The sequence below is a fragment of the Anopheles maculipalpis genome, chromosome 2RL, assembly GCF_943734695.1.
Source record: "Anopheles maculipalpis chromosome 2RL, idAnoMacuDA_375_x, whole genome shotgun sequence".
NCBI classification, from domain to species: domain Eukaryota; kingdom Metazoa; phylum Arthropoda; class Insecta; order Diptera; family Culicidae; genus Anopheles; species Anopheles maculipalpis.
In genome coordinates, this window is record NC_064871.1 from 67,134,712 (window position 1) to 67,151,792 (window position 17,081).

A 17,081-nucleotide genomic window follows, 5' to 3' on the forward strand; every position below is an offset into this window, starting at 1 on the left:
CACACTCCATGCTCAAACACACCGCCAAAGATGGTCCGGAGGATGCGACGCTCAAACACATCAAACAAGAGCGTTAGATTCCTGCGCTCGGATGGTCCAAGACTCGTGGCCATATAGGGCCACCGGGCGAATCAGTGTGCGATATATCTCACATTTCGTACAGTCTCTTAATCAATACGTCTCCGGATCTCGCTGCTGACATCGTTATCCGAAGTTACGACAGTCCCAAGATAGTAGAACTCTTCCACTACCTCGATGTTGTCGCCGTCGACTAACACGCTGCTTCCCACTCGGGCTCTATCGCGATCAAAGCCTCCGGCAAGCTGGTATTTCGTCTTCGTCGCATTGATCTTCAATCCAATTCTTACTGCCTCACGTATCAGTCGGGTGTCGGGCCTCACACACCTTCTCTGTGTGAAGACGTACCTTCTCTTCTTGCCAACGATATCAATGTCATCCGCGAAGCCAAAAAATTGAAGAGACCGATAGAGGATTGTGCCACGGATGTCGTTGTCTAGCCTCGAGCTTTGTATGACACCTTCCAAGGCTATATTGAACAGTAGACAGGATAGTAGTCCCTTGCCTCAGACTCCTGAAAGATTCGAACGATTCCGACAGCATGTTCGATACTCTCACTTTGCACTGCAATTCACTACTAAGGCCGTTGTCATTTGTCAGCTGGTGGGCGCTGGAGCTTCCAATTGTCGGTTTATATGCCTCCTCCCGTCCGACCTGAGCATTAAGGTCTCCGATGACGATCTTCACATCATGTTGTGGGTAGCGATTATACTCCCTCTCCAGCTGCGTAAAGAAGAGCTCCTCCCGATCGATTGGAATAGCATACTAGTCTTACTTGATACCACTTAGCTGGATAGTCTGTCCTCACTACGGCCAGGTGGAAGATGAACCTCGGTCCTGACGCCTGAAAACCAGCACCGATGTCGCCTTTACCACGGAGCTCCCGTATTACAATTATCATATTTGAAACAAAAAAAACGCAAAACGTTGTTTAAGCCCTAAAATATAACAAACGAGGAATGAAACACCACAACAGAGGATGTTTATTTAAATAAGCCGTTGCGGCGCTGTCGGAGACTTGAAGTTTACAATATTTTACATAAATTTTACATACAATTTAACGAACAACAGATCGCGGGCCACAGGGTCACGCCGAGACCGGGACGACTTGGCTGGCACGTACAAGTCCACCGGCGAGAGGAGCAAGGGACAATCAACGGAACCGTTCAGGAGTTCAACAATTAAGCCGAATCTGGCCCGTCAAATTCGTTCTTCAAACTGCGGCAACCCGAGCATTAGACACCTGGACGTATAGTCCATGCTACGGTTCAAGCAGCGCATGGCAAAGCGTGTAGCTCTACGTTGAATGGACTCAAGCTGCACCGAAAATCGAGTCAAGGTCGAGGAGCCACCACACTGTGCTCGCATGCTCCATCAGCAATCGAACCAGGGAGCATTATAGAGACTTGGTGCAGAGTGGATCATGGAACTCCATGAACTGATCTTCGAATGACAGCTTTGTGTTAATAAGCACGCCTAGAATTTTGACACAATCTTTTCTCACGAGAATCCGTCTGTTGTCAAACAGACGGATTCTCTCTCGGCAAATGGTGATGGCTATACATTTGCCGATGCAAAGAATGAAAGCGTTACGCTTGCACCAGGAGTCGAACTCACACAGTGTAGCTTGAAGAGTTCGTTGGTCATCTGGCGTATGGATTTGACGGAATTTTTTTTATAAACACGCTTATAAAAGAATGTTGGAGGCAACATCGACAGGTCGTTTATGTATAGCACGAATAGCAACAGCCCAAGATAACTTACCTGAGGTACACCATAGTGTGTACACCCAACACCTGCCTTTCGTGTTGCACTACACGAAAGGCAGGTACGAACGCAAGTGATAAAGGAAGAAATTGCAGAAAACCAATTGGGAGCATCGGTACAATCTAGGGCAGCACATACAAAGCACGACGACTGGCTTCGTGATTGGGTAGAATATTGTTAGAAGGATGTTCGTTGAAGTATTAGTAGAAATTGAAGCTGTTAACTGATCTTTGTACAGGCTCTACACGTTCAAAGTAGATCCTTGATGTGGGAGACCAAATTACTGAACAGTATTTCCAATTTCAATTTCGAATTGCTTACTTTAATACATTGGTGATCTTTGAAACAGGGACTTGTTTTATACCGAGTAATCCGTATTCCTTGTTTTAAATTATAATATCTAGCTAGTAGCTTGTTTGTACTGACAAACGCCCGTATTATTTATTAAAGTGACTCGGAACACTTGAGGCAGTAGCAACTTGTATCCACGGGCTTTTCTTTTTTTATATCTATGAAGCCTATTTAAAACAATCCTTCAGTAACTTTAATTTTGTTTGATTTTTCCACTACGGGCAACAATTCCGTCCCCGTGTATGCCGGAATTGTTGGCGTTTCTGTGCTCCAGTTCGTTACACAAATCTCAATTGACACTTACCTTTCTAGGTCAACACAGCCAATGGGTCGCTCTTTCGTTCATTCGAATTCTAGCACAAATCGAATGCAGTGAACCATAGCATCGAACAAATGATGCACCCGCTCTTACGATACGGACATTGCATTCCATTGGAGCCCATCCCATCCTAGCTGGATAGTCTTTATTTAGCTTTCTAGCGCAAATGTTTGTTATGCTAATTGCTAGTTTTCCCATAAAGGCAACAACAAACTCGCTGTTTGTGTGCCGCAACCGTCGAGGTGTAGGATTTAATCCGCACTGGTGTATACTTCCCATAACCGGCTTGTTGCCAATGCAAATGTGCTTACCATCATTATGGTCTCTTGCCAGTCAACAATGAGATTAGGTGTTAATTTGCTTAACACTTATTGATACTGGTGAGAGCCCAGTATTAGCATGCAAATATTCGCGTGAGGTGTTTGTGTATGTTGCTTATCAATGCAAATTATAAAATATTAGAAAGTTCAAATTTAACCCCGAATCGATACATGTCACTTTTCCTTGAATTTACCAATGTTACTAACTTTGTCTTATTTCTATGTATTTTTAGCGACAACTAATGGAGGCTTATATACGACAAAAGCGAGCAACACCGGGCATGGTGCAGGCAAGCGATCTACAGCTTGTCCGGCCAATGTCGGGCATCAATCGGAATGGGCGCGAGGTGCACGCGTACGACGGTCCAATGCAGTTCATGATGTCGCCAAACAATCCGGATCAGATTATGCCCACCTCACCTGTGGGTCCGATGCCCTCGGCGGCAGTTGGTACGACCGGTTCCAACATTACGGCGACCTCGATCACGACAACCCCAACTTCACCTTATAGCGACTGTGAGTAGCGTTTTAAGAGGCATCAGTTTTCTAAAAGATGGCCCTTCTTTTTATTTCACAACCTATATTGAATTTGAGAGAACGTTTGAAGTTTTAATTATAGCATGAATACATGGAAGGCCTTTTCGAATCAAAAACTTCTTTACAGCAACTATGGAAAAACTAACACCCTCGTCACAGGACAGCGAGGACGAGGAGAGCACACCAGTCGACGTTCTGCCGCTATCCACCTCGACAAAATCTCCTGCCAACGGTAGTAGCGGTGGTGCCATCCTGTACGATCGTCCAACGGCCGACCAGCTACTGTCCCACTCGGCCCCTATATCACCCGCGCTCAACAACAACAATCACCACCACACCAACCACAGCAGTGGCAACGTGAAGTCTAGCGAAGGCTCCGGGACACCACCGAACGGTGGTGGAGGCGGTGCGCCCGACACGGAAGGTGACGTTATCGGTCCAATTGAGCAGTGGGTCACGCAACCAGCTGCCCAGGGTGTGCTGTACAAGTGTCGAATAACGCGCGACCGAAAAGGCATGGATCGAGGCCTATTTCCCATTTACTATTTGCACCTTGAGCGAGACTATGGCAAGAAGGTGTTCTGTCTAGCGGGTAAGTTAGTGGTGGGTGGATTTCAAAACAAGCTTAACTTAAATATTTATAAGAAAATTAAGCACATTAGTGTAGAATGTTTTGTGGATAAGCAAGCACGTCTAGTATCGCCGACTAAATTGATTATTACAACTTCCACAACGACGAAAACCATCAACCAACCAACGTCGGCACAAAAATGATGTATCATGTTAATCGAATAGCTTTGCCCCTTTGCCCTTTGCAGGTCGCAAACGGAAGAAAAGTAAAACGTCCAACTACATCATCAGCTGTGATCCGACGGACCTCTCCCGGCAGGCGGACGGTTTCGTGGGGAAACTGCGCTCGAACGTGTTTGGCACCACGTTCTTCGTCTATGACAGCGGTACCAAAAATGATGCGGCCACGCCGCGCCTCGATCTGGCCGTCGTAATCTATGTAAGAATGAAATTTTTATTTTGGATTCTACTTAGTAAATACTTTCGATACGCTCTTCATGAGTCTATGCTAACATTAAAACTTCTAAAGTTTGGCAAAAGTGCCTTTAAAACAGCGCTCTAAGAAATATTACAATCCGCACGTTCACTATGTGAAAGTGAACGACACAGCAAAATCTCCCTACGTTTGCCGAGGAGGTGTTAAGCGTCACGGAGATCACAATCAGTGGCAGCAAATTGAATTAAGTGTCCCTTTTTGTTTTCTTCCTTCACATGCACCGTGCTATCTACAGGACACCAACATACTCGGATTTAAAGGACCGCGCAACATGACGGTGCTGCTGCCCGGGATGACTGAGGACGACCAGCGGGTGCAGATAAGCTCGGTTGACGGTCAGCAGGGTCTTCTTGATTGTTGGAAATCGAAGGTAAGAATTGTGTGTGCGTGTGAACGATGAAGCAGAAAGTGAAGCAGTATCGAGGTAGAGTGATTTTATTGTTTAGAAATTCTATTTGACAATTGATTTGTTTTACCGCTTTAGGGGCGAAACGAAGCTGCAGAGATTTATATATGCTGGCACACAAATCGAAAAAAAAATCTTGTACAATTAAGTGGAGATTTATAGCTAAGAGTCACCTTTACAAGTTAAGGAATAATTGTTTCAAAGCGTTTTGTATCCTTACAAACTCCACCCTGTCCAAATAATCTTATTAACCTGGAATGTAATGACCGGCATTTTGTACATCGTGTTCGCCGGTCTTTACCGAACAAGAGAGATAATTGTGTTGCGCTAGAGCTTGGGTTTCGTTATTATATTTTTAGAACTCCTCTTGGGGTACATTGGTTAACTCTAACAAGCTTGTCGCGAAAGTTTGCTGCTGCTTTCACCTCCAGCAACGACAACAACAGGTGGTGGTAGTCGCGATTAAGTGAGGGTTGCAGCATCTTTACGTGCAGCGTTGTGTCAAACCCAGGCCAATCGTTTGGTGTGCCTGTCGCTCTCAGTTTTACCGTGGACTATCGCTGTTGCTGTGCTGTGGTGGTAACTCTTTCCATACAGCTTATTCTTTTTGCCACTTTCAATCACGAAGTATACGAAAATTTAACCTGCCATCGGTTGTGTCGGGATCGATACATACACACCAAGTGGTTTTCGTTGGGAACGCTGTTAATCATATATCTTGAAAATTTGCTAGAGGGTTAGAAACTCCTGCGTATCGTTCCAAACATGGTGGGTGGAGTATTATACTCATCTTGCCCTTGGTGATCTTATTCGATTTGAGTAGGTATAACGATGGGTACTATTATACCAAGCGTGTGACAAATTCTTGGTGGTGCTTGAATGTAGACGATATAATACACGTGGTGATAAGTTGTGAAATATCTGGAAATAAAATGCAATATTTTATACCTCTTCAAAAGCTTGTAGAACAGTTTGTAAACCGGCATCAACGTGCGGTACAGGAAATTGGGGCAAGTATGCCATGTTAAGCATTTTATGCTTCAACATGTTTAAAGATGTTTTCTAAAACCAGATTATGCTTTCATAATTACTTCACTCTTATTTTTCAGTTATTAATCAGACAAAAAAATGCAAAAATACCCGCAAGAATTAATGAAAGTTTTATAAATGGTTAAAAATATTGTGATTTGTTGAGTATTGGGTCAAGAGCGCCATCCACACGCGACAAGACGACCAACTAGATAAACTCGTAGAAAATTATATAAAAATTAAATATCAGATGAGGTGTTTCATTATTATATGTTAATGCTAAATTTGGTAAATCTATCTGTTCCTACCGGAATTAAGATTTGCCTCCTTGGGCTCCTAGCATTTTACGTGTGTTATCGATGAAACTTCGTGTTCTAAAGCAGTTCGTGTAATCGAAGTGCTCCTTTCTGTTACGGATCTTACTGCCGAATACATTCTAGCTTTTGGCCACCATTTTTTGGGACCTTCTTCTTTTTTTTTGCTTAACGACCTCCAAGGTAACGCCGGCGGCCATCGAAAATGGCTTTCTAGACTGCCGATACCACGTATAGTTGGATAGTCTTGTCCTCACTACGGGGGCACGGTCCGGATGGGATTTGAACACCCCGGTCCTGCCGTTTGAAGACCGGCGCCGCTCTCGCCTACACTACCGGACCGCTTTTTCGGACCTATTCTTACATACCGTCCTGCTTCCATGGGAACTACTAATCAAAAAACGACTCTGATTCTGGGATACAATCGGGATCGATCCGGATGTTAATTCCATTCCAGAATTTAGATCGCTAGGCTATGAACAATTTTTTATTTTACGTTTTTTATCGCTAAACTCTCATTAAAATCAGCGAAAAGTGTGCGGCGCTCGTATCCCAAATAGGGGTGGTTCTTTTGCCCTTAAAATTTGATTTATTTTTAAATTTTTGGTATTTGATTTTTTGTGGAAAAACAATATTTTTTTTACTATTAGGTGACTATTATACTTCGACTATAATGTTTGTTTGACTTAATTCAACTGTTATTCATGAAATTCAGTATACTATTTCTGGTCAAAAATGAATCCTTACTGACAAAATAATAGGTCACTTACCCCAACTTCCGCTACGTCGAACGAGCCAATATGCAAAAAACGCAGCAATAACTTATCCTCTGAATGAACAATTTCCAACTATGCTTTTGTTTCGCAAATGAATATTATTGAAACGCTTTATATTCAATTTGATATCAAAATTCAGGAATACATTTTTTTACCATCCTAATGTACTGATGTAGTACCAATTTTACATGGACACACTTCCATCATAAATGACGTCCACGTACACATGATTTGCCAACAATTGTTTGCGTTATTTTTTGATCGATAAAACATCGAAATGATAGGACACACTGGGGATACCGGGGATCATCGAATAGGGGAAACCCATTTGGTCATAGTGTTCCATAGCCCATCCCTTTCCCTATTCCCAGATCCAACGGTCCTACTATAGCTCCCGTCGTATATGACGCTAATGAATTCCACGAACTGCTGGCAATAGTGGCCCATGGCTACCACTATCGGGACGACCTCTGCCAAGGATGTCTGCTGGGAGCGTGTGCCCTTAATAGCGCTCGCTCTTTTTCCTTTCCTTCTTTCTTTGCCCCACTTACCCCAAGTATTTCGTGACCATATTTTAAACCAAGCTTAATATAGCCTGCATGTGTGCGTGTGTATATGAAAGCAGTTTCTCTAGGGATCAAAAGCAGACCGATAATCACCGGTCAGTTATTTGCCTAGCCACAAAAGCGAGAACCCCATTCTGCGTGCCTGCTGCCCATCCCGGGCTAAGCCTATGCCGGTACATCGGTTGTGTTTGCCTGTTACTAACGCATTTTATTTTTAATTTACCTCCCGTTGTAGAACATGGACAATGTCGTTGAACTGCACAACAAGACGCCCATCTGGAACGATGAAACGCAATCGTACGTGCTAAATTTTCACGGTCGCGTCACGCAAGCATCGGTCAAGAACTTTCAGCTAGTGCACGACTCCGACCCGGAGTACATCGTGATGCAGTTTGGCCGGACGGCAGATGACATCTTTACCATGGACTTTCGGTATCCGCTGTGCGCATTTCAAGCATTTGCCATCGCACTGTCCAGCTTTGACGGTAAGCTGGCCTGCGAGTAGCACCATTTGCCGGAGGAGAGAAAGATTGCATACACTCACGGTGCAAGCTACAGTACCATACTGCCAACGGGATGGAAAAGTCCACCAAAAGATGGTTGAGATGCCGAGGAATTGAGATTTGAACGTTCCTGGGGGACAGAGGAGCAGTAGTGTTAGACATTTGGTATGCTAAAATGCATTAGAACTTAAGGTAATTTGTTGCAAAATAGTACCATTTAATAGGGCAGGGAATATTAATGTTTAGAGGCGTTTGCGTTGGTTTTGTTTTAAACCCGCCAGCCAACATGTGCGCATTCGGGAACGAGGGACAAAAAAGCTAAAAAATGGTACAAGCAAAACCAAAAATACATAAGATCGCTAAATGTGTAGATATTGCTGTAGGTTGAAACCGATTGAAACTATTCGACAATATGGGAATGTTTGAAATATGTAAAAGGGTGCGCAAGCATAATGCGGACGTCGACGACGTGGATTTGTCTACATTTGTTGCTCATCCATGATGCATGTTACATCACCTTTAAACGTATGATCGTGTGTCATACATCTGAGATCTGCATGCATGCAGTTGTTGGTTTGGCCTAAACATTAAGCTCGTATTATGTACAGTAAATTGGCATGATTGACTGTTTTAAACATTTGCGGTCGATAGCTTTTTTAGCGATGCGATAGTACAACAATAGCACAGCACATTGATGTGCACCGGATGTAAACGATACAGAATGCTCATAAATTATGCAAACTTTGCCTAAATGTACACCATGTGGTGGGTAGAACAAGTTGAACAAACAATATTAAAATACAAAACAGTGGTAAATGGTTGTGTCATAATCAAAAGAAAACAAAATAACAGAACATAAAACATACATTAACAATGTTAGCTCAGCTAGGCAAATAAGCAGCAGAAAACTGTTAACAGTTAAGTGTGTGAGTGTGTTGCGAACACTTAGTGATGCGTTTTTTTTTATTTTTTTGGTAATTGTAAGCTTTTCGATTCAACCGTTTTCGGACTTCGAATCTTGAAAGAAGAGATAGAGAGAGAGATTAACAGTTAACGAAAGGACAGGCGTGTATTATGGGAGATATGGTTAAAACTTCTTACGAAATACCCTCAAAGGGCAAAAGGGTTGCAGAAAAAGAAGGCAAACTGTTTAGTAACTATTTGTAACAAAAAAAGAACAGAAAACAAATGCTTTTATACTATGTAATGTACGTTTTAGCGCACTTTTGATTTCGAGATAGATGGTGGTACATTGAACTGGTTTTGCTAACTAGCGCCTATTGGTTTCCGTTTTCTATCGCTTTAGACTACAGTTTCATTTTTCGACGACTTTTCTTAGAAGATTCCGAAAAGGCTAACGCGTTCGTTTCTGAAAGGTCGCCGCGGGAATGCACTCATTTTGTAGCACATTTGTACACAGTTTTATGCCAGTATTTGAACATGCAGAACAGTTTTTTTAACGTGAACGATTATTTTGTATGTTTTTTATATTATGTATGTTTTTTTTTTGTTTCACCAAATTAAATCTTAAAAAATTATCTTACGTAATTGAAATTTAAAGCCTTTTTTTCGTTTAATGTTCTAAAAAAATTTGAAATTAAATCAAAACTACTAATATGCCCGATATCCGGAGCTCAAAACTTTGACTGTGACCTTTCCGGAGCGAACGAGTTAACCGATTTGGCCCTCAGAATCAGAAAATACAAGGTAACACTATCCTTGTGTAAACACCATACAGGATGGAACATGCAAAACCAGTCCGTTGTTTCTAGGAAAGGTAAAATTGACGTGAATTGTGAGGATTGATAATAAGAATAGGCAAACCATGAACAGGGCATGGGTGAGTAGAGAATGATTTATTTATATAGGAAGCTTAGAATATGAGTAATTTATTGAATGTAACCAGTAAAGCCATGGAGAGCTTTCCTTTTGCCTTAATGTGTCGCGCTTTACTAGCAAATGAACGTTTACTAAGCTTTTGATCTGCTGCACCTATCGCGTCTGAATCGTTCGGTTGATAACAAGCCTTTAAAAGTTATTACACTTCACGTTGTGCAGAGACATATCTTGTCTCATGGATTTACGGATTTGGTTAGTAATTGTGTGAAAAAAAAAGCAGCAGAAGCAAATTTTAATCGATATTTAATATAATTAAACTAAGTTAATTTTGAAGTGTGAAGCGTGTGTTCAAATGGTAGGAAATTTTTGTCACCGGACAACATTAGGATAACGACGCTAAATTATTGTTAGGGAAGACATTTAATTTAATGCGTACAACGTACTAAACTAAAGTGAGTATTAAATTCTTGGTGGATGGTGGTGCACCCTAACGGCAGCGTTTGGTTTTCGTACGATGTTAGCAATTCATTTGTGTCACTGATTTCGCGAGAACCTTATGCTTACTGATTCGCAATGATTACTGATTTATGTATTCAATTAATCCGTCAGGTTTCATTCATTTCCTAGAGCTGCAAATAGGGAATAAAAGTAATGTAGGAAGTATAAAGAAAAGAGTGGAGAATCAATGGAATCCAAACTCAGCTCAACAAATCGTAAGTTAACACGTCTAGTCAAACAATTGTAACAAAAGTGTACGGCAGGGTACATACTGATGCGTGGCTCACGAGCACACTTAATTATCGTCGGCATAATGGCCAATAAGAGGCCATTTAAATTAGAGCATACACTACTGTAAATTTGCTGTAAAATGAAGCGAAGAAACACAGTAACAACTTAATACACGGAGCGAAATAAGACTAGCGCCACCATGTTAGCTGTCTGGAAGCTATTCAACACCTGCATTATTGTTTATATGATATTTATCGTCTTTTTTTTATTTAGGATGCTGCACTCAGCCTAGTGATACTTAATGAGCGATAAGTGTGGGTTTTTTGCGATTTTTTGTGGGACATTTTACCTCCAGTGATAATAGACTTCAGTTGCGTCAAACTCGGAACCAAAAATTGACAAAAATTGTGCAGGATGTATTGATAGCAAGGGTGTGTTATTTTTTATGAAAAACCAAAAATAAATTAAAATAACGTTTTAAAATAAAAAAAAGTCGAATCGGTACTTAAGTTTTCAAGATATTGTCAAAAAATAAACATGGTGGTAGCTATTCTTACTTCGCTCAGTGTGTAGGGGTAATGTTTCGAGCGAGCTTCGAACACATTTCACATTTCATTTGTATTTATGTGCTTCATTTTTCATGCAGCTTAAGGAGGGAAGTAGAATAACAGAAACGGTTTATTTAAGAGTATAAGTGCGCATGTCAGTGAGGTGACTGTACGTAATTTTAATTTATTTGTAGCTAAAATGAACCAACCAAGAAAACGGGAAGGAAAATGGAATAAAGTGACTACAAAAACGAAAACACAAACACCTCTCGTTTCACAAACTTCTGGCATGGGTTTAGGTAAAAAAAAAACTTTCGGCACTACTTTGTGATGCCCGCTAGTCAAGGGTGGATCTATGTTGCGCCTTTGGACGCTGTCTGAGCGCTTCGTACTCGGTTCGATAACGTAGAAGTATTTCTTCACACTTGGCTCGCAACTCATCCCCAGACAATGGAGCCGTAGTCGTGCCAGTAAGATCGTCATACTCGGTGCGCAATTCGTGCAGAACCAGTGGTTCCAACCGGCCGAGCGCATTCTCGGCAATCGATGCACGAAGCTCGTTCCGGGTCGATTCTTCGATCGATGACTGTAGCTGACCGTGTAGTAACCGGTTCTGGGTGGCAAGATGCCGTCCGGTACCATTCTTCCCACCAGCAAAACCGGCCTCAATCGCTGGCTTTAGTTCAGCGGCAATCCGTCGCCTTAGTTGATCGTTTTCCGTGCGAAGCTCTGAGACCGTTTTGGACAGTCTTTCCACTTCGGCCACACTGCTCGATTGGCTTGTCGCTGCGGGAGGTGTTCTGGCCGGCTTGTTGCGAATCGATAACGCTCGGTCAGCGTACCGTAAAGTACTGATCGTTTCCTCAATGTTGTAATCGGCCGGCGAAACACAAGCCAGCATTAGTGTTATCGAATTTCCACCGAGCGAATTCTGTAGGAGACGCGTTAGCTTCGAATCACGGTACGATACGAACGTGGCACGGGCTGACTTGGATGCAGACGTTCCACTGGACGACGCAAGCGCCGAGATGACGTTCCCGAGTGCCAACAGTCCCTTGTTGATTTGAATGCTTTCCCGTAACCGGTCACCGCTGGCCCGCGATTTCTTTGCCCTTTCCGACCCAGCAAGATCGACAAAATGGAGCTTTGATATCATTACGTGCTCACCGTTTGCTGCTGCGTTCGCTTTGCGGCGTGAACGGATAATGACCGTAAATATAGTGTGACTTCGGTTCGATTCCTTGTTCATACGGGTAGGGGCCGTAGCACGACTGCTCGCTCCATGCATTAACCAACCAAAGGTTTCCTCTGCACTCGAGACGGCTAGTTCCGTCAGTCCTGGCACGATGATACCTTCAGCATCTTCCCTAATGCCCAACAGTCGCTCGTATCGATTCCGGTGGGAAAGCAGATCATACACGTGCTCTTGATATAACTCCATAAAGGAACAGAACACGCGGTAACTCCCGCTGCAACTATCCCCATCCTGAGAAACATTAACCGCATCGAAGATATCCAGTAGGGCACGGGGCAATATTCCGCTGTGGTTAGTAATCCGTCCATCGAACGATGTTCCGATGGTGTACGTTTTTCCCGATCCCGTCTGCCCGTACGCCAGTATGGATACGTTAAAGCCTTGGAGCAGTTTAAGAACGATCCCACGTACCGATCGATCGTACACTTCTGCCTGCGTCACTGTCGGACCAAAAACATCGGTAAACGTGAACTCTTCGGCGCCTCGTGCAACTAGCCGTGGTTCTGCGGGATTCGGCTGTACGATCACGTTATGATGACCACTGGCTAGTTCCAGCGATGATAAAGGCCTAATGCGGACAGCAACCTGCACGGTATCAGGCACGGAACCGGAATGCATACCGACGATCGGGTGGACCTGCGTGATGTTTATGTTCTTGTTTTGTTTGTTGTTTGATTTGTTCAACTTAAAAATTGTATCAAAATAAAAGGAAAAACACCGCGCAAAAGCACACGATACCGCAACATGCAACGACCGGAAATTTCTATATTCACTTGTTGGTTTGGAAAGCGACAGATTTTTAGACCAGAAGCGTCAGATAGTGGATTATTAAGTATGATTGGCCTGCTTTGTTCCAACATGGTAGAAACTGCGGCGTCGATGGTGGGTTGATCGATGGAGTTTTGCGTGTAACTGTTGCTCGCCGTTGGAAGGCCTACTATTCTCACCAACATACTTCAACAGTTTTCACTTGAATATTGCCGACTACACATGAGGAAGAATTAGCGTTTCTCTAGAACTAGTCATAATCAGTCTGAGGAACACATGCTTATAGAGTGTCCAAAGTTTGCAGAAGATGCAAGAAGGGAGGATTTGTGAAGCTATCAGCTTTCATTTTCGCATCCTTTTTCCAGCAGATAGGTATGAACTTGAACAATCGAACTATATTTTAAAGTTAACAGAGGAACTGAAACAAATTCGCCATTTCTCCAGCTAGGAATCAAGATCCGGTATCAGAGGCATTTTTAAGGAAACGAATGCAGCTTCAGCGAAACCAGAAGAGACAAAAGCAGCAAGCACAGGCGTAGTTTGGACATTGGCGTGGATCTATCCGAAAATGAGGATCCTCTGTCAGGAAGCAATCTTGTTGCGCTAATATGATCCACTTATCATCAACATAGAAAATAGCTCCGGCAAAATGTAGCTCTTTACCGTTTCGTAAAATAAGTAGTTGCAAATCAGAACGATTTATTCGTTAAAATTATACAATTATGCTTATGCCTATTTTTATATCTAAGCTCCTTTGCTAATCTATTACCTATAGTATCTATAATACTCAACATGGTTCAACATCTCCTATAGTTCAATACTCAACAATTAGTATAGATTCCAATGGACTGAGCAATTATAATTATTATTTTATTTAGAGCTTTATATTGTTAGGCCTCTAAGGATTCACAATATAAATATTTTATAGTTGTTCTTTGTATAGTTCTAACTTAATCATTAACCAAAGGCTGTTGAAGGGTCAAGAGAGACGAGAAACGACTATTAGAGCCATGCTGTGAGCGCCGAGGAAGATAGGAAAAGAACGCGAAGCTGAAATACGTGAAAGTTGAAAATCGATGAGGAATTGTTAAGGACAAAAGGATGACGAGAACAAAGTGATGGAACATTTACTAGGGCATAGGTTAAAGAAGTGAGCAGAACATCAACATAAAAAAATAATCAAGAAAGGATTGAAGCGAGAAACAATCGTCGGAGTGGCTCCGGCTCCGGAGGGGATCCTCCGGAGCCACTTCTAGTTGTAGATGAGTCAAAATAGGTCTTTCAACAGAAATTCACAACCATTTATAAATCGAGGCACATAAATATGGTTCCTAGTCGAATCGTTTTGGTTGAGTAGTTTAATTCGTTTGCGTTTTCGTAAGTTCTCCTGTTTTCCGGTTCCTTTTTTCGATTGTATAGTATTATATTGATTGATTTTATTATACACAGCTGTTTAGGATTTACGAAAAAAATCAAAAAGATCAAGTTATACGTCATGAAACGGGAAACGCTGCCCAATTAGAAAAAGAAAAAACATACACAAAGAATCAAAAATAGCTGGTGCTTTAATTTTAAAAGTTTTATTAAATGATAATATCCCATGGTGCGGAACACATCGTGACAGCCATTTTGGTATGGGGCTAGTCCACTTTCATTTATTGGTTTTTCGTATTTACTGAAGTCTTGACTTAGGCTGCGTTTGGATGTTCATCAGAATCTGGCTCACACACTGCTCACCTGTCCATTTTTTTTAATCGTCTTGCTCTGCTCGACCAGACGCTGTGGCACCAACCATAAGCTATCGGCCATGGTTAGTAGCACGTTAGTGAGATGACAACACTGGACAGTCATACGCACTTGCGCACCGATATCGTTCTTGTCTAGTGGATGCAAAAATCTGAAACAAACAAAGCATGTGGAATTGTAAATTTAAAACGACAAATTGAAGCCGACAATCTATGGTGGAACTTACCTTGGTGGGAAGAACGAGGGCGCAATGATCCTTGCCACGTTTTGTTGGGTCATTTTATTGATGTGGTGATGCTCCACAACTCGGCGGAAGAAGTTGAGTAATTCCCGAAGCGTGTCTCGATTTTCGTCCGGTAGTAGCTGCCAAAGTATTGCCATCGCTTGATTTTGATCGTGTGAAGGTAGAACTGAGGGAGAGCAATACAAAACGTTTATCAATTTTAGGTGTTAACTTTCTCCCCTATTTAAAAAACGCTCGCCACTTACCGTTCGTTTGATAGAAAATATGTAAAAGATCGTTGGTCAATAGTGGCTGCGGCAACTCCCTTAGCCAACACTTCAAAAGCGCACTGAGATCATGCACAGGCGCGTTCTTAATAAGCGAGTCGATCTTTTCCGGCATGCTGTAGAAATAATTTTCTATCTCGTTGCACATGGCTTCGGTCTGGATGGAAAGGATGAAAAGGAATCAATTATACTTGCATGGTATGGCGGCAAACTCGGCGGGCTCTGCTCCGAGAACAACTTGTCTGAAACGTCAGAAATAACCGGACCTAGTTCTGTCGCTGATAGCTCACGGCCCTGTCGTAAGGAAAGGGAAAGATACAGAAAGCGTTAAGAGACGTACACATTACAGATGGTAATGGTTCACAGTTTCAATCAACGGGTGTCTTGTCAAAAAGTTAACCTTTTTTAGTAAGCTTCGCACATAGTTGCTACTGGATTCCGATATTTCTGTGTACGTTCCAACCCCATCGTCATTCGTGTTACATTTTTCAAAACAGTACTATCAAGTAGATAGTTAAGCAGAAGCAGAATGAAGCTAGTGTCTTGAGTAAAATATGCTCAACAACGCAAAAGTATACTATACGAGAGCGATGTTTACCTTTTTTGATGTTCTTCCTTTGTAGAAACAGTACAAAAGGCATCTGATTGTCATCTTGCGGAATAACGTCGACATCTTGCCACAATACTATTCGTACAGCCAGACGAGGAATCAAAAGCGTGCAAATCACAACAACTAAAGTCAATGACTGCTCGAATACATTCCTATATAAATAGCACAAGATATGAGCACTATTTCAATGACTACTATGTTTCACCGAAAAATCGTTCTACAAATCACAGCTGCTAAAATCAACGATCACATTGACACATCTTGTGACAATCCCCGGTATGCGCACTATTCCAGTTAATACTATGATTCGCGCGAAAATATCTCAGCCATTTCATAACAACATACTCATCTTCACATTCAATTCATCCAACAGGAAATTCAAAACATATTCATAGACGCACCTGCACGGGTTCTGTTGTTTTGTGCGTTTAGCGGGTTTAGTTATGCTTTTGGCAGACCACAGCTAGATGGCGCTCTTGGAACAAACATCATCGGGAGAGTATGGACAACAATCCGCAAAAAAACCGACTGGTTGTCACGGATTATGCAGCCCTTGATTAATACCTAAGTGGGTAAAGGGACTAGGTGGGCTCGTCCCAAACGATATGACAACTTTGGATCTAATGGTGATAAATAAAAACAATAAATACAGTGGCAGATTAATCTCCTGAAAACCCTAAGCAGAATAGAGGTGGGGTGACTACCACATTTTCGGAGCAGAAGGGAGGAAGGTTCATTGTGAGTTTGAGATGTTGAGGCCTCTTACGGCAACACTGTAAATGTACCTGTAAATCCGCCACTGAACGAGTAAACTATCATTTTTCTGCTGGATAAAACGAGAGACCTAACTAATTATAAACAGAGGCGCATGTATGAGGACTGAGTGGCCGCGGGAACCTTGAGCTGTCAAACTACCCGAACTCTAAAGAACCCTCTCCCCGGTCGTCAGATTCAATGTGAAGGCCTCCCCAAATTTTACTCAGCTTAGGGTCTTCGAGGAGTCAAATCCGCCACTGACTATACAACAGAGGAGGTGAACTGAAA

The 17,081-nt window shown here is 42.4% G+C and overlaps 4 protein-coding genes across 4 annotated transcripts in view; 1 reads left to right on the forward strand and 3 right to left on the reverse strand.

The window, feature by feature from the left end:
* LOC126556087 (protein king tubby) overlaps positions 1-8,034 on the forward strand; it is a 35,036-nt gene extending 27,002 nt beyond the window's left edge. The window contains exons 2-6 of the mRNA XM_050211286.1: positions 3,069-3,351; positions 3,500-3,964; positions 4,191-4,381; positions 4,674-4,808; positions 7,765-8,034. Coding sequence (XP_050067243.1) covers positions 3,069-3,351; positions 3,500-3,964; positions 4,191-4,381; positions 4,674-4,808; positions 7,765-8,034 — 1,344 coding nt within the window. The remainder of the gene's footprint in view (positions 1-3,068; positions 3,352-3,499; positions 3,965-4,190; positions 4,382-4,673; positions 4,809-7,764) is intronic.
* Positions 1-17,081, reverse strand: part of LOC126556257 (proteasome subunit beta type-5-like) — a 375,585-nt gene that overhangs the window by 167,133 nt on the left and 191,371 nt on the right. The gene's annotated exons all lie outside the window — the stretch shown is intronic.
* Positions 11,486-13,021, reverse strand: LOC126556074 (chromosome-associated kinesin KIF4-like). The gene has a single exon (XM_050211271.1). The coding sequence runs from the start codon at positions 13,019-13,021 to the stop codon at positions 11,486-11,488; it is 1,536 nt and encodes a 511-aa protein (XP_050067228.1).
* On the reverse strand, positions 14,894-16,100 carry LOC126567403 (rho GTPase-activating protein conundrum-like). The gene is made up of 4 exons (XM_050223626.1): positions 16,026-16,100; positions 15,407-15,584; positions 15,144-15,327; positions 14,894-15,068 (listed from the first exon to the last, which is right to left on the reverse strand). Exons 1-4 carry the CDS (start codon positions 16,098-16,100, stop codon positions 14,894-14,896), a joined length of 612 nt encoding a protein of 203 aa, XP_050079583.1.